Below are 24,367 nucleotides of genomic sequence, written 5' to 3'. Positions count from 1 at the left end.
CCAGTCGATCGCGATCGACGTAATGGGCACCACTGGTGTAGATAGTTGTTTTTTTTAAGGTTTACACTTGTTCAAGAGAAAGTATTGATGTTGACATTTTATCCCACTCAGATTGTGTGTGTGTGTTTTGCTTTTTTAAATAATGTTTACAGCATTATTTGCACTTTATACTGTTCACTTTTTTACTGTTTAATGATGCCATTTCTCTTTGTCATGTATAATTTTTTCTATTTCGTGTTTATCCTTGAATATTAACCATTCTGTATTATTCAACCTCACCTAATTCAGCTGGCTAGTTGTTATCAAGAGTACTAAAACAATTTTCAACATGAATCTGACAACTAAGTAGGCTAAATAACTTTAATACATTCTCGGATGGGCTAGTATTGGCCGGTATCGGTATCGGATCGGAAGTGCAAAATCAATATCGGTATTGGATCGGAAGTGCAAAAACCTGGACCGGGACATCCCTAACATACATATACTATGCATGAATATATATATACACATACACGTACATATTTAGTATACAAACACACATACATAATTATTTATACATATTTACATATATACACAAACATGAATAATCAGTTTACATATGTAAATATACACAATGTATATGTGTATACATACAATGTATATGTATATACATATATACGTATATACATACCTGAATATACATACATATTACTTAATGCAGACATATAAATAAATGATAAATGGGTTGTACTTGTATAGCGCTTTTCTACCTTCAAGGTACTCAAAGCGCTTTGACACTACTTCCACATTTACCCATTCACACACACACTGATGGAGGGAGCTGCCATGCAAGGCGCCAACCAGCACACATCAGGAGCAAGGGTGAAGTGTCTTGCTCAGGACACAACGGACGTGACGAGGTTGGTACTAGGTGGGAATTGAACCAGGGACGCTCGGGTTGCGCACGACCACTCTCCCCACTGCGCCACGCCGTCCCTATATATATATATATATATATATATATATATATATATATATATATATATATATATATATATATATATATATATATATATATATATATATATATATATATATATATATATATATATATATATATATATATATACATTTATACTATTTTATGCTTCACTATACACACTTTTTGTTTTACGAACCACGTTCAAGAACCGATTAAGTGGTTTCACTGTAGTCCCGACTAATTTGTCGAAAGAATATTGATCCTAAAATAAAAGAAAACATCCAAAACTACAAACAAAGTGTTCTTTATCTCCGTTGCCTAATTTATTTGAGATTTGAGATGACATTGCTAAATTGCTGCAGATGTTGGTTAACGAAATGAAGATTGTTTAATAGTTTTATTTCATTCCCATGTGTTTGCAGGTCGTTTTGATTTTTGTGCCAGCATTTGTTGTGATTTCACAGAAGTATTTTTTGAAAGAAAATTACAGTTTGTCAAAATGATTCGAGCAGTTGTTCACTGGCTGACTATTAAGAAAACTTGGGAAGTAAAGTCAAACTAATTGTAGCTCTTGGTCGGAGTGACAGAGCACATGAGGGAAAATTGGCAGGCAAGTCTGTAAAGACGGAGACTTCCGCAGGAAGGGCATTTGGGCTGATGGACCAAATGTCTCTTGGGACATCCATTTCTACGTGGCTGGCTGCAGATCCAATCATCAACCAACCGGTGGCGGAGAGAGTCCAACTACGGAACTGATTTTTTCATTGCCTGACAATATTTAAAATGCAAAATGTGTCTGTATAAATGAGTCCTGTTGCTCATTCCTCACATCATTTGCGAGGCGGGCAATTACTCAAAGCCGATTCAGTAACTAAATAGTGTATCTCCGGGACATTGTGTTTATTTATTAATCAATGCAGGGTCCCTGCCACTTGTCATGCTGCAGGTCAGTATGAGAGTGGCGGCGCCCACGCCTCCTCGTCGCTCATGAACTATCAACAAGGCCGGAGAGATGCATAGCAGCCCTACTTGCAGCCTTGAGAGCAACTAGAGGTTAACAACGTGGCATGGCTTCAGCAGTTAACGTGCTGCCACGATGATTAAAATCTCTTGCCTGCTGAGAGAAGACAGAACAGAACTTTTCTTTCAACTGTCTTTTGAAGTATCTGCCCACAGTCCTTCTCCCCTTCATTGTCATCTATTCAGGACGTTGGCCTTTCAAACAGCCCTGGATGTCATTACAAAGAAGCAGTGTTGGCCTTCACTATGTCACCATGTGACACAACAAGTACCCTACATGTATATTCAACAACATTAAAAATATACACTATATTGCCAAAAGTATTTGGCCACCCATCAAAATGATCAGAATCAGGTGTCTTAATCACTTGGACCGGCCACTGGTGTATAAAATCAAACAATGCTGCCACCTGTGCAACAAATCCAGTCATGAAATTTTCTCATTCTAAAATATTCCAAAGTCACCTGTCGGCCTTATTATAAGAAAATGGAAGAGTTTGGGAACAACAGCAAAGTAGACACATAGGGGTCAGCGGAGGAATTATGGTGTGGGGTTGTTTTTCAGGAGTTGGGCTTGGCCCCTTTAAAGGGGAACATTATCACCAGACCTATGTAAGCGTCGATATATACCTTGATGTTGCAGAAAAAAGACCATATGGTTTTTTTAACCGATTTCCGAACTCTAAAAGGGTGAATTTGGCGATTTAAACACCTTTCAATTGTTCGCTGTCGGATCAATGACCTTTCACCCGTGACGTCACAACATGAAGCAATTGGCCATTTTCTCAAACACATTACACAACACACCAAGTCAAATCAGCTCTGTTATTTTCCGTTTTTTCGACATTATCGGAGGGTGTAACAAGACGATCAGGGACGGATTCGAGTTGCACCAGTGGCCAAAAGATGCGAAAGTCCCTCGTTTGTTCTGCACACTGTACCGACGACAGCTATGCTACGACAGAGATGGCAAGAATGTGTGGATATCCTGCGACACTCAAAGCAGATGCATTTCCAACGATAAAGTCAACGAAATCACAAAGGTGAGTTTTGATATATGTGGAGGGTGCTAATCAGACATATTTGGTCACGGCATGATTGCAAGCTAATAGATGCTAACAAGCTATTTAGGCTAACTGTATTTACATATTGCATCATTATGCCTCATTTGTAGCTATTTTTGCATCCAGCCTTCCCCTCCACCCACATTTAATGCCAAACAAACACATACCAATCGTTGCTTAGAAGGCGATTGCCGAATTCGTCCGCGCTTCCTCTCGTGCCGCTGTCTGTCGTGATATGGCTCAAAAGCTTCTGTTTCTTCTTTAATTTCGTTTTCAGTACCTGCCTCCATACTCCAACCATCCGTTTCAATACATGCGTAATCTGTTGAATCGTTTATGGCGCTGAAATCCAAGCTACTATGCTATACCTTTCTGTGGTATCCGCCACCTAGTGACGTCACAGGCCAATACACGGGTGGATATAGCGATGGTGTAAATCAGGCACTTTGAAGCCGTTTTTCGGGATATTGCGTGATTTTTAAAATTTTGAGAAAAACTTAGAAAAATAAAATAAGCCACTGGGAACTGATTTTTATTGGTTTTATCCCTTCAAAAATTGTGATAATGTTCCCCTTTAAGTCCAATGAAAGGAACTTTGAATGCTCCAGGATACCGAAACATTTTGGACAATTCCATGCTCCCAACTTTGTGGGAACAGTTTAAAGCGGGCCTCTTCCTCTTCCAACATGACTGTGCACCACTGTACAAAGCAAGGTCCATAAAGACATGGATGACAGAGTCTAATGTAGATGAACTTGACTGGCCTGCACAGAGTCCGGACCTGAACCCCATAGAACAGTGGTCCCCAACCTTTTTGAAGCTGCGGACCGGTCAACGCTTGATAATTCGTCCCGTGGCCCGGTCATGAAAAAGGGAGGTTTTTGTAACGAAAAAGGGAGGTTTTTGGGTTTGTGCACTAATTGTAAGTGTATCTTGTGTTTTTTATGTTGATTTAATAAAAAACTAAATAAAAAATGAATAAAAAATTCTTCTGCGGCCCGGTGGTTGGGGACCACCGCGATAGAACACCTTTGGGATGAATTAGAACAGAGAGCCAGGCTTTCTCGACCAACATCAGTGTGCGACCGCACCAATGCGCTTTTGGAAGAATGGTCGAAAATTCCTATAAACACACTCCGCAACCTTGTGGACAGCCTTCCCAGAAGAGTTGAAGCTGTAATAGTTTCAAAAGCCTGACCGACATCATATTGAACCCTATGGGTTAGGAATGGGATGGCACTTCAAGTTCATATGTGAGTCAAGGCAGGTGACCAAATACTTTTGGCAATATAGTGTACATGCGGGATGTATCTGCGATTTGTAGAATTTTTAATACAGATGATTTTATTTTTTTCCAACTTCTCCCAATGTCCCCGAATTGACAGTCAGTTAACTAACTGCACATGCGAGTCAACACATCACAATGGTAATATATTCTGTGACAGTTTTTGACGCGATAAATAACAAGAGACTTGGGGAGGGTAAGTTATCAATCAGCGATATTTTATAGTAAATCGTTGATGAACCTTGGTACGAATTGACATCTCTGACAGCTGCAAAAGAACATCGCAAAACGTCTTTTCCGTTGATTGAAAAAAGAACTGACTTGTGTTCGCAGACATGTTAGTTGACATGATCTCTCAGGACAATTATTAGTTTCTGGTATTTTGTTTTACTTCCTGTCCAGCACTCATCTTTGTTTGCCTTTCCTTTTTTGCCTCATTTTTGCCACTATTTCTTCCGTCTGGAAGCTGGCTATCGCACCTGTTAACAGAACACACCTGTTTGTTCCTAGTGGTCAATAAGAATGCATCATTGTGTTTGTTCCTCAACATGTTGAAATTTTTATCATTAAAATGTGCATAGCTTTTTCTATGCTTCCTTTGCATTTTCCTACAGCACTGTTCTTTCTTTTTTACCTACCCTGTGCCTGCCGTCTCAGCGTCCTGTGGTCACGTTTCAAAATGCGCTTGAGCAAAACGTAAAATTAGTCATCCAATAGCTAGTCATTATGTTTTTGCAGATGGTTGGGTATCATTTACTGTTGGATACTGGTGCCACATTGGTACTTTTAAAATGGTGCAGGTGCTTTAATCGAAACTTGGAAATAAGGCTGGGAGATATGGCCTTTTATTAATATCTGGATATTTTTGGGCGATATGAATCGCGGTATTTTGCCTTAGCCTGCAATGAACACTTGATGCATATAATCACAGCAGTATGATGATTCTATGTCAGGAGTCACCGGAATGACCAGATGAGTTGCCCGCTGGCCTGTTCTAAAAATAGCTCAAATAGCAGCACTTACCAGTGAGCTGCCTCTATTTTTTAAATTGTATTTATTTACTAGCAAGCTGGTCTCGCTTTGCTCGACATTTTTAATTCTGAGACAAAACCCAAATATAATTTGAAAATCCCCAAAAATATTTTAAAGACTTGGTCTTCACTTGTTTAAATAGCTTCATTTATTTTTTTTACTTTGCTTCTTATAACTTTCAGAAAGACAATTTTAGAGAAAAAATACAACCTTAAAAATAATTTTAAGATTTTTAAACACATATACCTTTTTACCTTTTAAATTCCTCCCTCTTCTTTCCTGACAATTTAAATCAATGTTCAAGTATTTTTTTTAAATTATTATTGTGAAGAATAATAAATACATTTTAATTTAATTCTGCATTCAAGCTTCTGTTTTTTCGACGAATAATATTTGTGAAATATTTATTCAAACGTGTTATGATTAAAATAAAAAAATATATATTCTGGCATATCTAAAAAATCTGTAGAATCAAACTTAAATCTTATTTCAAAGTGGATTTTAACGTATTTAAAACATGTCATAAAAATTCTAATATTAATCTTAATCAAGAAAAATTAGTAATGATGTTCCATAAATTCTTTTTTTGATTTTTTTCAAAAAGATTTGAATTAGCTAGTTTTTCTCTTAAATTTTTTTTGGTTGAATTTTGAATTCTAAAGAGTCGAAATTGAAGATTGTTTCAAAATTTAATTTTCATTTTTTTTCGTGTTTTCTCCTCTTTTAAACCGTTGGATTTAGTGTTTTTTTTTTCATAATTTATTCTCTACAAAAAAACCTTCCGTAAAAGGAAAAAAAAATGTACAACGTAATGCCGGACAGAAATACCCTTTTTTTTTTTTACACGTATATATATATATATATATATATATATATATATATATATATATATATATATATTTATTTATTAAAGGTAAATTGAGCAAATTGGCTATTTCTGTCAATTTATTTAAGTGTGTATCAAACTGGTAGCCCTTCGCATTAATCAGTACCTAAGAAGTAGCTCTTGGTGTCAAAAAGGTTGGTGACTCCTGTTCTATGTGTCTACATTAAAACATTCTTGTTCATACTGCATTAATAATATATTCTTATTTTAAACTTTCACGCAGAGAGGGAAATCACAACCAAGTCAATTGAACAAAACTGTATTTATTAAACAGTTATTAAGCAGAGGCACAAACATTCATGTCATTTTAAAACAGAAAGTGCAAGATTGTCAGAGACATTTTAAAACAAGCTATTAGTGCACTTTTGTGCATGATGTCACTAAGATGACATATCAAAACAACCCTAAATTAAAGTGCAATTTTTGGACAGAATGCCACTGTAATAGTTTAAAACAAATACAGTTTACTTTTGCGCATGATGTCACACAAGATATTTCAACAACTGTCAAATAAATATGAGATGCATAATAAGAAAAAAAATCGCATTGCTGCTACTTTTTGTAGCAATGCTTTTGCCGCATAACTGTTCAACGTTTTCCCGCTTGAAGCCAAACCACCGCCAGACGATGGTTTGGGAATGAATTCTTCCTTCATTTGTTACCAAATTGGAACCTTCTCTCTCTCATATTACCACTCGCAACGCACCGTTAGCATCAAAACTAATGTTACCCATGTAGCTACCTCTCTGCTCAGTGAGGGTGTGTGACGTTGTACACATGACCATTGTAAAAAAATGTGTGCTTGTTTAAGTCAAGAAAAAGTGGGAAACGCATGCAGTGTAATGCCCACAGCTAAAAGCAACTGTGTGAGAACGTTTACTCGAATATCACGATATAGTCATTTTCTATATTGCACAAAGACAAACCTGCGATATATCGAGTATATCGATATATCGCCCAGGCCTACTTGGAAATAGGGAAAACATAACAAATTTCGTCCCAAAAAATGCAATTTACAGTACTTTTAACTGGAGACATTCTGCACAATTCAAGCAGAAAGGTAATAATTGATACATAATTCTGGCGGCGTTTAGACTTGTGACGTCTCGGTGGCATTGTGGTGACGAGTTGTTCTCTCGTGGGTGCAGCGGAAGATGGGACACAGCGTGAGGGTAGGGATAAGAATTTATTTATATCATAAAACAAACTAAGAACAAAAACACTTGCACAAATGCACTAAGCAAAAACCAACAGAACTAGCTTGGGAGCTAGAAAGAACAAAGGGCGCTAGCGTGGAAGCTAGGGACATAAACAAACAAAATAGCATATGAGCTAACAAGTATACAAAAATAGATTTACCACAATGTTGGAAGAGCGGCGTCAGCTGTTGCGTGTAGCAAGCAAGAGTCCAAGACTGAATGTCAAACAGAGGCGGGCATATATAGGGAGATAAATAATCAAGGGCAGGTGCGCGTGATCAAAGCAGAGACAGGTGACACTAAATGGGTAACTATGACAACGAAAACAAAACCAGGAAATGCCACAAAGAACTGAGGAAGATAAATACTAGACAGAATGTGATAAACAGAACCAAAACCAGAATATGCCATGATCCAAGACGTGGATCATGACAAGACTAGCAATATGTTTGTTTTCAATAGCTATCTCTTTGAATTATTATTTCTTTCTTTTCTTTTTCTTTTCTTTTCTTAGTCTATGTCGAACATGACATAAATACAACATTATACATCAGTTAAATTCATCATTTCGCAATACACAATACATCATGTCCGAAAAGGAGTAGGAAGAAGCAAAGCTTATTTAATCCTACCCCTTTTCCACTTCAGAGCGCCCACAATATATACAATTATTCACTGACCTTCTTTACAGCAAAATATCAAAATAGCAAAATGACATCTATGAGTGATTAACACAGCAATTTTCGAACATGTACTTAATTATTTCAGTCATTATGAACATACTAAGATGAAGAATATCTTATTTTCAATAAGTTTGAAAGTCTTTCTCATAATACTTCTTCTTTGTACTTTGTAAGCACTATTAATTTAAACATCCTCTTAAACTGGCTCATATCAGTACAATGTTTAACTTCTTTACTTAATCCATTCCATAATTTAATTCCACATACTGATATGCTAAAAGTTTTAAGTGTTCTACGTGCATAAAAATGTTTTAAGTTAGATTTTCCTCTAAGGTTATATTTCTCCTCTTTAGTTGAGAGGAATTGTTGTACATTCTTTGGTAGCAGGTTATAATTTACTTTGTACATCAATTTAGCTGTTTGTAATTTCATCAAGTCATCGAGCTTTAATATTTTTGACTCAATAAATAAAGGGTTTGTATGTTCTCTATATCCAACATTGTGTATTATTCTAATCGATCTTTTTTGTAACACAGTTAACGAATGTAGCGCACATTTGTAGTTGTTTCCCCATATTTCTGCACAATAACTCAGATATGGTAACACTAGCGAGCAGTAGAGAATATAAAGTGATTTTTGGCCCAGGACGTATTTTGCTTTATTCATTATTGAAATATTTTTTGCCACCTTATGTTGTATGTTTTGTATATGAGATTTCCAGTTCATTTTATCATCTATTAATACTCCCAAAAATCTGGTTTCTTTTACCCTTTCGATATCTATTCCATCAATTTGTATTTGTGTCTGATGCTCCTTTCTACTGTTACCAAATAGCATTATTTTAGTTTTACTGAGATTCAAGGATAGCCTGTTTTTATCAAACCATTTTTTTTATTTATTCATTTCTTCCGTTATTATTTGTATTATCTTCTGTGTGTTCTCTCCTGAACAGAAAGCAGTTGTGTCGTCTGCAAATAAAACTAACTTCAAGTCTTTTGTACCTATTTTATGTTATGTTTTATTTAAAAATCCTGAAAAACAAACAGGAAACTTACTCTATGTTTTATTAGTACTTGGTCTACAAAAAAGCCCAAAGTCAAAGCCAGGGGTCTCAAGCTCAATTTACCTGGGGTAAGGCAGAGTGTGGGTGGGGTTGGGCCGCATCAGGTATTCCACAAGAAAAGCTTTGTTGAAATAATTCCAAACCTTTCAAATGCCTTTATATCCATTTTTTTTTTTTTACACAAAATAGGATACAAATAAATGAACACATTAAGAATGAACAAGAAAATAAGTAAATACGTGTTTAGTGAAGTTGAATATATTTTAACTCCACTGGGTTCCACTCTCATGTTTACCCAATGCACGGAGAATGTCATTTTCTCTTTTTCCCGTTCAGCTGCACGGCGGATGATAATGGCCTGGTAGCAGTCACCTTTGTGCTCGATGTTCATGTCTTTCACGATGACTTAAACACCATGGCATTTGTAGATGGTACAAAGTAGCGGGATAGCAAGTGCAAAAATGTGACTGTGTTATCTGCCGTGCTGTTACTGGGAAAATAATCTGATGCTGTTATAAACATAGTGATACAAGACTAATTTGAAATATATGTAGTGTTCATTTTGTAAGGCAACGCAAATACAAAATAACGACCCAAAATTGGTCCTGATTATTGGGGACTGTTATTGCTGACGGACACTATGTACCCTTCTGCAGCCCGCCTGTTTGCCTGCTCATCGTGTTTTGTGATTTTGTGCCTTTTTGTCCTGTTGGCACCGTTGTTTTTGTGGTTTGAATTATTGACAGTGTTGACAGTAAAAGACGTGCCACACTCACCGCTCTTGTCTTCAGCGCTTTTTGAGATCCACCAAAGTAAGCCACGACATATACGTACAATGTCCCGCTAGGTAGTAACTTTAAAAACTTGTGTGGAAGGAAAGTGGTCGACGGGTGAGGAGATTTCTCAGCTGGAACGAGTTGTCTAATCAGCTGTCTTTTTATCAGGAGCGCCGGAGACCGTGAGGACGGACAGAAACTCGGGAGGAGAGACGCTCGCAAATCAAATTATTACCTAAACATTGCTGAAAAGCAAAGAAAGGCATGAAAATAAAAGAATATTGTATCACTTGACAGGTGGGGTCCAGTGAGTTTTTCAGCCGGCACGAGAAAGTGCTAGGGGCGGCATAGCTCGGTTGGTAAAGTGTCCGTGCCAGCAACTTGAGGGTTGCAGGTTTGATTCCCGCTTCCGCCATTCTAGTGACTGCCGTTGTGTCCTTGGGCAAGGCACTTTACCCACCTGCTCCCAGTGCCACCCACACTGGTTTAAATGTAACTTAGATATTGGGTTTCACTATGTAAAGCGCTTTGAGTCACTAGAGAAAAGCGCTATATAAATTCAATTCACTTCAATTCACATGTTGTTAACGCGAATGTCTATGAGTGCCCAATATAAACCAGGCAGCCCACCAGACACAGAAGAAAAACTCTCCATGGTAACAATGCAGGAACTTTTACTCATTGAGAAATGTTTCTCTGCTTGCATCAAGCCTGGTCGATGTCCCGACTTCTGAAAGCAGGACATTGATTGGAAGGTTCGTTGAGCTACAACTACAACACTGTAAAGTGCCATTTATATAAAAGTTGCAGGCCGCACAAACATAAGATTTTCTTATTAAGGTGGGACCCGCAATTGGACCACAGTAAGTTTGAGACCCCTGGTCTAGGGTAATATATTATGAACGTTGTACAACAACATGCGGTATCGACATTGAACATACCGTATTTCCTTTAATTGCCGCCGGGCATGTGATAGGCGCCTGCCCTGAATTACTGCCGGGTCAAACTCGCTTCCCAAATTTGTTAGCGCATGCTTACTATTACCGCCGGGTCAAATGCGTGACGTCACGAGTGACGCTACCCCGACGTCATTTTTAAAATGGCGGAGGAGTCCTTTTTTGCTTGTTATATGTGTAAACCAGGGGTCTTTTTCAACAGCCATAAAGAACACACTGACGGTTGTGATATAAAACAACTTTAACACTCTTACTAATATGCGCCACACTCTGTGAACCCACACCAAAAAAGAATGGCAAACACATTTCGGGAGAACAACGGCTCTGTAACACATTATCAACGCAACGTAACAATTACCCAGAATGCCATGCATCCATGACTCTTGGCTATATTATACACCCACACTAGCACCAAACCCCGTCGCCCCTCCGTGCGTCGTTTGAGGTGGGCGGGGCGGTGCTAAGAGAAAAGCCCTGCCTCTACCGGAAGTCGCAGACGATGACATCACATGTTGATGGCTCCTCACATATTCACATTGATTTTAATGGGAGCCTCCAACAAAAACAGTTATTGGGACCGAGAATACGACAATTTCCCCATTAATTTGAGCGAGAATGAAAGATTTGTGTTTGAGGATATTGATAGCGACGGACTAGAAAAAAAAGAAAAAAGAAAAAAACAAGTTTAAAAAAAAAACGCGATTGCATTGGGACGGATTCTGATGTTTTGAGACACATTTACTAGGATAATTCTGGGAAATTCCTTATCCTTCTATTGTGTTGCTAGTGTTTTAGTGAATTTAACAGTACCTGATAGTCGGAGGGGTACGTCCACGGGTGTGTTGACGTGCAGTGTCTCAGGGAAGTCGAGGGCAACTGTATGGGCGGCACAAGCTCAACTGATATCCGGTAAGGGCGACTTTTTACCACAATTTTCTGACCGAAACCTGCTGGCTGACATTCGGTTGGGATCCATGTTTGCTGTGATCCATAGTAAAGTTTCACCTCCGTGAAATTTAAACAAGGAATCACCGTGTGTTTGTGTGGCTAAAGGCTAAACCTTCCCAACTCCATCTTTCTACTTTGACTTCTCCATTATTAATTGAACAAATTGCCAAATATTCAGCAACACAGATGTCCAGAATACTGTTTAATTGCGCGATGAAAAGAGACGACTTTTAGCCGCAAATGGTGCTGCGCTAATACGTTCTCTACAGTCCGTGACGTCACACGCACGCGTCATCATTCCGCGACGTTTTCAACAAGAAACTCCGCAGGAAATTTAAAATTGCAATTTAGTAAACTAAACCGGCCGTATTGGCATGTGTTGCAATGTTAATATTTCATCATTGATATATAAACTATCAGACTGCGTGGTCGGTAGTTGTGGGTTTCAGTAGGCCTTTAAACTGCGGATATTAATCACAGTTTTTCAATTATTTTTAAATAAAACAGTGATACTAACTGTCGGAAGGTTTATTTTGTATCACTTACACAGTTCATCGCTACATCCCTAATTAAGGCCATGTCAAAAGTATTAAAACATATGAACTTGTGTGTGATTTGAATGGAATGTTCTGGCTATGCAGGGTCAGAAGCCACAGAATCTAATTATTGTAATTTTCATTTATATCTGATCCATTTATACTGTTCATATAAAAGTTATTAAACCCAATTTATTATGTTCACACACTACCTCGTTCGTCTCTATCTTATCAGATTAAGTTCTGTGCAATCTTAACATATAAATGGAATAGATATGAGGTTAAGTTTTGTCAGGGTACTGCCACAAAAGATAAAAACGTCAGACGCTGGTGAGACTAGCAGGGTGACAAACGTTTCAGTTTTGTAAAAACAGCTTTTTGACGTACTGTAGATCACTTTTCGCAAGGGAATTCGAAATCAAATATTTGCGTCTGGGATGTCATTTCTTCCTCAACAAAGATGGAGCTGCTCATCTTTAACTGCTCTTTGCTCTGAACATGCTGCATACCTTTCAATGTGTCACTCTTTGCTGCCCCTGGGTGTTTATTACTGCTGTCACCCAAGCCATTTTGATACCATTGTGTGACATGTCTAACACAAACTATTAGTGGAGCCTACCAGAGGAACTTAACAGAGCAGGCAAACAAGGGATAGGGGCTCTGTCCCCCTGACCCACATAACAGTACATTAAAGGCCTACTGAGAAGATTTTCTTATTTAAACGGGGATAGCAGGTCCATTCTATGTGTCATACCTGATAATTTCGCGATATTGCCATAGTTTTGCTGAAAGGATTTAGTAGCGAACATCCACGATAAAGTTCGCAACTTTTGGTCGCTAATAAAAAAGCCTTGCCTGTACCGGAAGTAGCAGACAATGTGCGCGTGACGTCACCGGTGTGAGGGCTCCTCACATCCTCACATTGTTTATAATGTGAGCCTCCAGCAGCAAGAGCCATTCGGACCAAGAAAGCAACAATTATCCCATTCATTTTAGCAAGGATGAAAGATTTGTGGATAAGGAAAGTTAGAGTGAAGCACAAAAAAAAAAAGAAAAAAAGAAAAAAGAAAACGCGACGGCTCCAGTGGGACCGTTTCAGATGTAATTAGACACATTTACTAGGATAATTCTGGAAGATCCCTTATCTGCTTATTGTTTTACTAGTGTTTTAGTGAGATTGTAAAGACATACCTGAAAGTCAGATGGCTGGGGTGAACGCCAGTGTCTGTCAGAGAAGCCGATAGAGGAGCCAAGACCACAGCTGCCTTTTTGAGCTGCAAGTCCCATAATCCACTGAAGTCTCCGGTAAGAGCCGACCTAATATCACAATTTTCCCATCCAAAAACGTGCTGGTTGACGTAGAGAACATGTTCGCTTGACCGCTCTGTGTTAAAGCTTCACAACAAACAAAGAAACACAGGGTGTGTCTCGGTTGCTAAAGGCAGCTGCAATCCACCGCTTTCCACCAACAACATTGTTCTTTATAGTCTCCATTATTAAGTGAAGTGAAGTGAATTTATGTTTATATAGCGCTTTTTCCTCAAGTGACTCAAAGCGCTTTAGATAGTGACACCCAATATCTAAGTGGCACTGGGAGCAGGTGGGTAAAGTGTCTTGCCCAAGGACACAACGGCATTGACTAGGATGGCGGATGCGGGGATGGAACCCGCAACCCTCAAGTTGCTGGCACGGCCACTCTACCAACCGAGCTGTACCGCCCCATTAATTGAACAAATTGCAAAAGATTCAGAAACACAGATGTCCAAATTACTGTATAATTATACGATGAAAAGAGACGACTTTTGGGCTAATATGTCCCCTCCAACCCGAGACGTCACGCGTCATCATTCCGTGACGTTTTCAACAAGAAACTCCGCGGGAAATTTAAAATTGTAATTTAGTAAACTAAAAAGGCCGTATTGGCATGTTTTGCAATGTTAATATTTCATCATTGATATATAAACTATCAGACTGCGTGGTCGCTAGTAGTGGGTTTCAGTAGGCCTTTAAACACACTGAATCACTCCTAACACTGTTTTCTCTCCCTTTCTCACTCCACCTGTGCTTGGTTTCAAACCTATATGACATTCAGGCTCTAGAACAAGAACTGTGTTGACCTTTGGCACTGACATTTTCCAAAAATAGACCGACCACACTGGAATACTCTCACATTTATTTTTTATTCTCTGATGTGGTGAGCTGCCAACCTGAGAGGCACATACAGGATGTGTGTGTACACAAGTAGTTAAAGTTAAAGTACCAATGATTGTCACACACACACTAGGTGTGGTGAAATTTGTCCTCTGCATTTGACCCATTCTCTTGATCACCCCCCCTGGGAAGTAAGGGGAGCAGTGAGCAGCAGCGGTGCCACGCCCTTTATGGTGATTTAACCCCCAATTCCAACCCTTAATGCTGAGTGGCAAGCAGGGTTGTAAGGGTCCCATTTTTATAGTCTTTGGTATGACTCGGCTGGGGTTTGAACTCACAACCTACCAATCTCAGGGCGGACACGCTAACCGCTAGACCACTGAGTAGGTACTAGGCCACAGAGTAGGTATGTAAGTCATCTGCACATATCCTCCTGAAAAACCGTGTCCTATGCAGTGGATTGGTCTATTTCTTTTGTCACAGGTATACATTTTAGAAAACAAAACACAAATGTCCTCTATAAATGCGCTCGGGAGAATAGGCAGAAGTAAGAAGACAGACTTTGATTGGGCAGCAAGACGCACAGGGTTGAGAAACCAAACATTTACACATGTATATTAAAGGCCTACTGAAACCCACTACTACCCACCACGCAGTCTGATAGTTTATATATCAATGATGAAATATTAACATTGCAACACATGCCAATACGGCCTTTTTAGTTTACTAAATTACAATTTTAAATTTCCCGGGAGTTTCGTCTTGGAAACGTCGTGTAATGATGACGTGTACGCAAGACGTAAGAGGTTTTTAGGAAGAATGAGCGCTGCACACACACACAGCTAAATGTCGTCTGCTTTAACGGCATAATTATACAGTATTTTATGTATGGATGTCCGCTAACTTTTTGCAACTCAACGCCAAAAAAACGGAAATGCTGATTATCGGTCCTGCTAGACACCGAACTCTATTTAATAATACAACTCTAATATTTGACAACCAAACAATTAAACAAGGCGACACGGTAAAGAATCTGGGTATTATCTTCGACCCAACTCTCTCCTTTGAGGCACACATTAAAAGCGTTACTAAAACGGCCTTCTTTCATCTCCGTAATATCGCTAAAATTCGCTCCATTCTGTCCACTAAAGACGCTGAGATCATTATCCATGCGTTTGTTACGTCTCGTCTCGATTACTGTAACGTATTATTTTCGGGTCTCCCCATGTCTAGCATTAAAAGATTACAGTTGGTACAAAATGCGGCTGCTAGACTTTTGACAAGAACAAGAAAGTTTGATCACATTACGCCTGTACTGGCTCACCTGCACTGGCTTCCTGTGCACTTAAGATGTGACTTTAAGGTTTTACTACTTACGTATAAAATACTACACGGTCTAGCTCCATCCTATCTTGCCGATTGTATTGTACCATATGTCCCGGCAAGAAATCTGCGTTCAAAGGACGCCGGCTTGTTAGTGATTCCCAAAGCCCAAAAAAAGTCTGCGGGCTATAGAGCGTTTTCCGTTCGGGCTCCAGTACTCTGGAATGCCCTCCCGGTAACAGTTCGAGATGCCACCTCAGTAGAAGCATTTAAGTCTCACCTTAAAACTCATTTGTATACTCTAGCCTTTAAATAGACTCCCTTTTTAGACCAGTTGATCTGCCGTTTCTTTTCTTTTTCTTCTATGTCCCACTCTCCCTTGTGGAGGGGGTCCGGTCCGATCCGGTGGCCATGTACTGCTTGCCTGTGTATCGGCTGGGGACATCTCTGCGATGCTGATCCGCCTCCGCTTGGGATGGTTTCCTGCTAGCTCCGCTGTGAACGGGACTCTCGCTGCTGTGTTGGATCCGCTTTGGACTGGACTCTCGCGACTGTGTTGGATCCATTGTGGATTGAACTTTCACAGTATCATGCTAGACCCGCTCGACATCCATTGCTTTCCTCCTCTCTAAGGTTCTCATAGTCATCATTGTCACCGACGTCCCACTGGGTCATTATTGTCACCGATGTCCCACTGGGTGTGAGTTTTCCTTGCCCTTATGTGGGCCTACCGAGGATGTCGTGGTGGTTTGTGCAGCCCTTTGAGACACTAGTGATTTAGGGCTATATAAGTAAACATTGATTGATTGATTGATAGTTTATGCTAGTTGTTCGCTTCATGCCGTGTCCCTGTAAGTTTTGTTTGTTTCATGCCACAGTTTCGTGAAGTTCCATGTTTCCTGCGCTAAGTCTTTGCATTAGCTTCAAGTGCGATCGGCACCCTGTTCCTTCGCCTTGTTTTCTGTTTTGTACCTCGCTGAGTGTAATTTAGGATTAAATCATGTTCTCGACTGCAAATCCTGTCCGGAGTCGTCCGTTTGCATCCTTGCAGAACAAACCTTGCGGTAAGCTGCGACCCCCCCGAAACCCATTACCCAATACAGATGGATCTAAAATGCGGCATTATTGCTAATGTTCTCTAAACATTACTGTAATTCTAGTTTTGGTTCTCAACTTTTGGAGAAACATTACCTATCATTCTTTTAACGTTATGGGTTAGCTGGGTTAGTGCGGTCAAAAACGGAGGAGGAAGGAGGAATCCTTTTTTTTTTTTTCTTTGTCATGAAAAAGGGAGGTTTTTGTCATGAAAAAGGGAGGGTTTTTTTGGGGTTGGTGCACTAATTGTGTTGTTTATGTTGATTTAATAAAAATAAAATAATAATAATAATAATAATAATTAAAAAAAAAAAAAAAAAATATATATATATATATATATATATATATATATATATATATATATATATATATATATATATATAACCAATTCTTCTGCGGCCCGGTACCAATCAAGCCGTGGCCCGGTGGTTGGGAACCACTGCTTTAAAACATTGCTGGATAGCAAAAAACATCCATCCACAGTTGGCAGGGTTTAATACAATAATGAACCTTTTTTGTGGCCTCCTTTATTTTGAAAAGTATCTAAAATGATCAAAATACATGTTTACATATCAATAATATGACTAATAATTAAATGTAATACATTGGGAATAATAATAATAATTATAATAAAAAGAATATTAAAATATACTTATCATAATATGCAAAATAAAAGTGTAGATGTATAAATAATTGATTAATTTTTAACAATTTTAAAATCAAATCATAGCCCGTGAATCGTAATTATAATCAAATTATGAGGTGCCTCAAAATGATCACCTTTATATAAAACTTCTCTGAATGCTTGTGTTGCCCCAGTCCATGATTACTTTAAAACTGATATGGTTAACATTAGGAGCAAAGAATAAAATATAAATAAAATGATTGTCATTTCCGGATATCCTTGCTCTTGCATCTCCTCTTCCAAACACACCATAGCCTGTGTTTTCTCATGCTCTTTCAGCATTTCCTCAAGCATCTTAATGAAAACATCAGTAGAAAAGGGTTTAGAATATAAAATGAGCGACAAACCTCCTTTATATTTCTCTTGTGAGTGCCAGTTCTGCTCTTCTTTCTCTGTTTGATAGGTTCTGACTCAGTCTTTCTCCCCTTTGGGATGCGCCTGATTTTCAAAATTACAAATCATCCCCCCCAAAAAACCCATCCGAACTGTGAGTAAAACCCGTCTTCTTCGAAGTTAGAGTCATTACAAATATTGCCGCTCCTGTCATAATTATGCAGCCATTTTGGGGGGAATTGACAGATGTAAAATGCTTAAATCAAATTTCGTTCTGGCGCATTTTGCTTCTTCAGCACAGTTCGTAACTTCTTGCAGCCGAAGCACTCACCACCGACCCATATTGAGCGCCACTATTTACTTGGCCATGAATAGGCCAAACCCAGAGTTGTATAAGGTACATATTTCCCTTGAAAACCCTGTCATTTTTCATTCATGACCCTTCTCTCTTCATGCACATTCCATTCATTCTTGGTCCAAATCAATTTTGAACATGAATGCCGTATATGAAATAAAACATGAAATATTTCTGAGCTGCTCAAAAGCCACACGGTGAAAAAACAATTTGGGTTAAAGATTTGGAATTAATTTTAAAGCGTGGATTAGTGTTCTGTGGATATGGCCTTGTGTAAAGACACTCTTACAATCTTCTCCATTGTGTCATCATTGATAAAAACATGTTTTAAATACACACTTTAATCAAACTGTTTACAAACCCTGTTTCCATATGAGTTGGGAAATTGTGTTAGATGTAAATATAAACAGAATACAATGATTTGCAAATCATTTTCAACCCATATTCAGTTGAATATGCTACGAAGACAACATATTTGAGGTTCAAACTGAAAAGTTTTTTTTTTTTAAATAATCATTAACTTTAGAATTTGATGTCAGCAACACGTGACAAAGAAGTTGGGAAATGTGGCAATAAATACTGATAAAGTTGAGAAATACTTATCAAACACTTATTTGGAACATCCCACAGGTGTGCAGGCTAATTGGGAACAGTTGGGTGCCATGATTGGGTATAAAAGCAGCTTCCATGAAATGCTAAGTAATTCACAAACAAGGATGAGGCGAGGGTCACCAATTTGTAAGGAAATTGTCGAACAGTTTTAGAACAACATTTCTCAACGAGCTATTGCAAAGAATTTAGTGATTTTACCATCTACGGTCTGTAAAATCATCAAAAGGTTCAGAGAATCTGGAGAAATCAGTGCAAGTAAGCGATGATATTACGGACGTTTGCTCCCTCAGGCGGTACTGCATCAAAAACCGACATCCATGTGTAATGGATATCACCACATGGGCTCAGGAACACTTCATAAAACCACTGTCAGTAACTACAGTTGGTCGCTCCATCTGTAAGTGCAGGTTAAAACTGTACTATGCAAAGCAAAACCCATTTATCAAACAACACCAAGGAACGCCGCTTTCTTCGCTGGGCCCGAGCTCATCTAAGATGGACTGATGCAAAGTGGAAATGTGTTCCGTGGTCTGACGAGTCCACATTTCAAATTATATTTGGAAAGTGTGGACGTGGTGTCCTCCAGAACAAAGAGGAAAATAACCATCCGGATTGTTATAGGCGCAAAGTTCAAACGCCGGCATCTGTGATGGCATGGGGGTATTAGTGCCCAAGGCATGGGTAACTTACACATCTGTGAAGGCACCATGAATGCTTAAAGCTCCATAAATGTTTTGGAGCAACATATGTTGTCATCCAAGCAACATTATCATGAATGCCCCTGCTTATTTCAGCAAGACAGGGCTAAGCCACGTGTTACAACAGCGTGGTTTCGTAGTAAAAGAGTGCGGGTACTTTCCTGGCCCGCCTGCAGTCCAGACCTGTCTCCCATGGAAAATGTGTGGCGCATTATGAAGCGTAAAATACGACAGCGGAGACCCCGGACTGTTGAACGACTAAAGCTCTACATAAAACAAGAATGAGAAAGGATTCCACTTTCAAAGCTTCAACAATTACTTTCCTCAGTTCCCAAACGTTTATTGAGTGTTTTTGAAAGAAAAGGTGATGTAACACAGTGGTGAACATGCCCTTTCCCAACTACTTTGACACGTGTTGCAGCCATGAAATTCTAAGTTAATTATTATTTGCAAAAAAAATAAAGTTTATGAGTTTTAACATCAAATATCTTGTCTTTGTAGTGCATTTAACTGAATATGGGTTGAAAAGGATTTGCAAATCACTGTATTCCGTTTATATTAACATCAAACACAATTTCCCAACTCATATGGAAACGGGGTTTGTACATAGTTGATTCTTTATGGAGTAGGCAAAACACTTGAGTTCAGCTCTATGCATTGTTACGCATTGGGAAAGAGTGACAGCGTCAGTGGCATATTTGCTTTGCAAAAAGTGATTACAAAACCTTAAAAACAAAACAAATATGTTTGAAACCATATATGAACTTTATTCTTTTCTGTCAGATGCGGCAGGGGCCCACAGAAGATACAATGTTCCCTCACCACTTCCCGATCCACTTTCTACAGTCTCATTGCATCACCATACTTGCCAACACTCCCGATTTTCCCGGGAGACACACAAATTTCAGTGCCCCTCCCGAAAATCTCCCAGGGCGACCATTCTCCCGAATTTCTCCCGATTTCCACCCGCAAACAAAATAGGGGGTGTGCCTTAAAGGCACTGCCTTTAGCGTCTTCAACAACCTGTCATCACGTCCACTTTTCCTCCATACAAAAAGGGCGCCGGCCTAGTCACATAATATATGCAGCTTCAACACACACACAAGTGAATGCAAGGCATACTTGATCAACAGCCATACAGGTCACACTGAGGGTGGCAGTTTAAACATTTTTAACTTTCTTACAAATATGCGCCACCCTGTGAACCCACACCAAACAAGAATGACAAACACATTTCGGGAGAACATCCGCACCGTAACACAACAGAACCAGTACCCAGAACCCCTTGCAGCACTAACTCTTCCAGGATACTACAATTAACACCCCCCCGCTACCACCAAACCCCGCCCCCCCAACCCCCCTACCTCCACCTCCATCTCCCGAATTCGGAGGTTTCAAGGTTGACAAGTATGTGCATCGCATATTTAAAAATCATAACTCGGTGTTTTTAAACGGTATTACCTACAGTCACAAGTGAAACTGCTTTTCCCACGTGACATCGAGCGCGGCACACTATTGGCTGATGGCCGGCTTATCACAAAACAGTGTGTTTCCAGTTCTGGCTGCTGATTGGCTCGGCCACAATCAGAGGCCTCCTGTTTGTTGTCAGCTCAGGTCCGTGTAGCTGTGCTTAGCTCTGTGTGTTTTCTCTGCCTGTGTTTGTGATAAACATTTGGATTTATTTGAAGGCTTCTGGCACAGAACCCAAGACTCAGAGGAGAAAATAGTGAACCTTCTCATCACTATGCTAAACAAAGCTATCTTAGCTACTAGCTACTGCCTGCTGTTACCAGATCAACGAATCATCCTACATAATGGAGGAAAATAATAAAAAGACGACAACAACAGGTGTCTCGAAAAGACTGTGCCAACAAACAAAGCTTTCTTCCTCACTTGGACGCGGCCAACGTGACATCGCCATCCGCCTGCATCATCGTCATCATCACCATCATGCAATACTAAATGAGCAATTACTGTATCTCTATGGGTTTTTTGAATTGACATGGCCACACTGCTGCTAAACAGAACTAAAACTATTACAGACGGCATGTTGACTCAGCACTGAAGAGAAGTTTGGCAGAGACAAAGTACAATTGTATCCATGAGGCAATTAAGTCCATCAAAGTACAATAAGCAAAGCCCCGCAGAGCGAGTGATCGATCATCATGATCATGTGAACCCCCTAGTGTTCCTGGCCCTAATTAAAGGGGCTGTTTGCAACATTTACACGGAGGCCTTAAGGTCGCCAACTTTCCAATGAATTTTACACAGTATATCCTGGGAAGAGTGGATCGTGAGATCGACAGGCGGATCGGTGCGGCGTCTTCAGTAATGCGGACGTTGTACCGATCCGTTGTGGTGAAGAAGGAGCTGAGCCGGAAGGCAAAGCTCTCCATTTACCGGTCGATCTACGTTCCCATCCTCACCTATGGTCATGAGCTTTGGGTCATGACCGAAAGGATAAGATCACGGGTACAAGCGGCCGAAATGAGTTTCCTCCGCCGTGTGGCGGGGCTCTCCCTTAGATATAGGGTGAGAAGCTCTGCCATCCGGGAGGAACTCAACGTAAAGCCGCTGCTCCTCCACATCGAGAGGAGCCAGATGAGGTGGCTCGGGCATCTGGTCAGGATGCCACCCGAACGCCTCCCTAGGGAGGTGTTTAGGGCACGTCCAGTCGGCAGGAGGCCACGGGGAAGACCCAGGACACGTTGGGAAGACTTTGTCTCCCGGCTGGCCTGGGAACGCTTCGGGATCCCCCGGGAAGAGCTAGACGAAGTGGCTGGGGAGAGGAAAGTCTGGGTTTCCCTGCTTAGGCTGTTGCCCCCGCGACCCGACCTCGGATAAGCGGAAGATGATGGATGGATGGATGGATGGATGGATATCCTGCCATCTTCCGACTTCTCGTACGTTATGACGTAATTCATACAAACCCCGTTTCCATATGAGTTGGGAAATTGTGTTAGATGTAAATATAAACGGAATACAATGATTTGCAAATCCTTCTCAACCCATATTCAGTTGAATGCACTACAAAAACAAGATATTTGATATTCAAACTCATAAACTTAATTTTTTTTTTGCAAATAATAACTAACTTAGAATTTCATGGCTGCAACACGTGCCAAAGTAGTTGGGAAAGGGCATGTTCACCACTGTGTTACATTACATTTTCTTTTAACAACACTCAATAAACGTTTGGGAACTGAGGAAAGTAATTGTTGAAGCTTGGAAAGTGGAATTCTTTACCATTCTTGCTTGATGTACAACTTAAGTTGTTCAACAGTCCGGGGTCTCGTCGTATTTTACGCTTCATAATGCGCCACACATTTTCGATGGGAGACATGTCTGGACTGCAGGTGGGCCAGGAAAGTACCCGTACTCTTTTACTACGAAGCCACTCTGTTGTAACACGTGGCTTGGCGTTGTTTTTCTGAAATAAGCAGGGGCGTCCATGATAACGTTGCTTGGATGACAATATATTTTGCTCCAAAAACTGTATGGACCATTCAGCATTAAAGGTGCCTTCACAGATGTGTAAGTTACCCATGCCTTGGGCACTAATACACCCCCATACCATCATAGATGCTGGCTTTTAAAATGTGTGCTTATAACAATCCGGATGGTTATTTTCCTCTTTGTTCCGGAGGACACCACGTGCACAGTTTCCAAATATAATTTGAAATGTGGACTCGTAAGAGCACAGAACACTTTCCCACTTTGCATCAGTCCATCTTAGATGAGCTCGGGCCCAGCGAAGCCGGCGGCGTTCCTTGGTGTTGTTGATAAATGGGTTTTGCTTTGCATAACAGAGTTTTAACTTTCACTTACAAATGTAGCAACCAACTGTAGTTACTGACATTGGTTTTATGAAGAGTTCCTGAGCCCATGTGGTGATATCCTTTACACACTGATATCCGTAATATCATCATATATATATATATATATGTTTAATTTTTTTTTTAAACTTGGGACTTATTGTGGGCTGGATTATGAACGCTGGCGGGCCGTAGTTTGGGGACCCCTGGTTTAAACCAGGGGCCGTCCCTGTTTATGTGATTGATCACCTTAAGAAAGCAACGTAGCGGTGATTGTGTGAATGGTGTTCTATCTGTATGTGTTTCGGTCCATCGGCTACAAGATAGACTCCAGCTTACCAGGATTAGGAGATACAGCTTGGAATAAATGGATACATTTAACACATACTGACAACGAAACCTATTTGGTACGAACATAATAGGAGCCAAGATAGCAAAAGTGTATGAGCAAATGCATCCAAAAAGACTTACCGCCGCCTCGTCTTCCCTGCTGTCGCTGGTGTCCTCATTCTTGTGGTGGCTAGCTGAGGAGCGAGTGTCCCTCTTGCGACCGGTGTCTGTTCCCTCCGTCTGTCTTTCTCCATCTAAGATAATAAAAGACACAGCTCAAAAATTCAGCAAGCAAAGCCTCACATTATTTTACCATAATGACGATGCTAACTAAAATAGCGTAATCCTGAATGTTCTATTTTTACTACCATGATTTTTTGGAACAATAACAATTTTAGGACTGTCGATTTCGGACCACGCCTTTGCACCATAGAGCTAAACCAGGTAAAAGTATTGAAAAAAGGTGACAAAGCAGACAAAATATGAGGGAAAAGGGGAGAGACAAAAAATGATAATAGTGGGGAAACTGACATTAAAAATAGTATGTATACTCTGTAAATC

General features: G+C 39.8%; 1 protein-coding gene across 1 annotated transcript in view; it reads right to left on the bottom strand.

The window, feature by feature from the left end:
- Window positions 1–24,367, bottom strand: part of LOC133563457 (N-acetyl-beta-glucosaminyl-glycoprotein 4-beta-N-acetylgalactosaminyltransferase 1-like) — a 521,254-nt gene that overhangs the window by 302,234 nt on the left and 194,653 nt on the right. Inside the window, exon 2 of the mRNA XM_061917589.1 lies at window positions 23,948–24,060. Coding sequence (XP_061773573.1) covers window positions 23,948–24,060 — 113 coding nt within the window. The remainder of the gene's footprint in view (window positions 1–23,947; window positions 24,061–24,367) is intronic.

This window comes from Nerophis ophidion, linkage group LG12, assembly GCF_033978795.1.
Source record: "Nerophis ophidion isolate RoL-2023_Sa linkage group LG12, RoL_Noph_v1.0, whole genome shotgun sequence".
Classification (NCBI taxonomy): domain Eukaryota; kingdom Metazoa; phylum Chordata; class Actinopteri; order Syngnathiformes; family Syngnathidae; genus Nerophis; species Nerophis ophidion.
The sequence above is the reverse complement of the archived record's forward strand: the minus strand, read 5'-3'. Positions and strand labels throughout refer to the sequence as shown.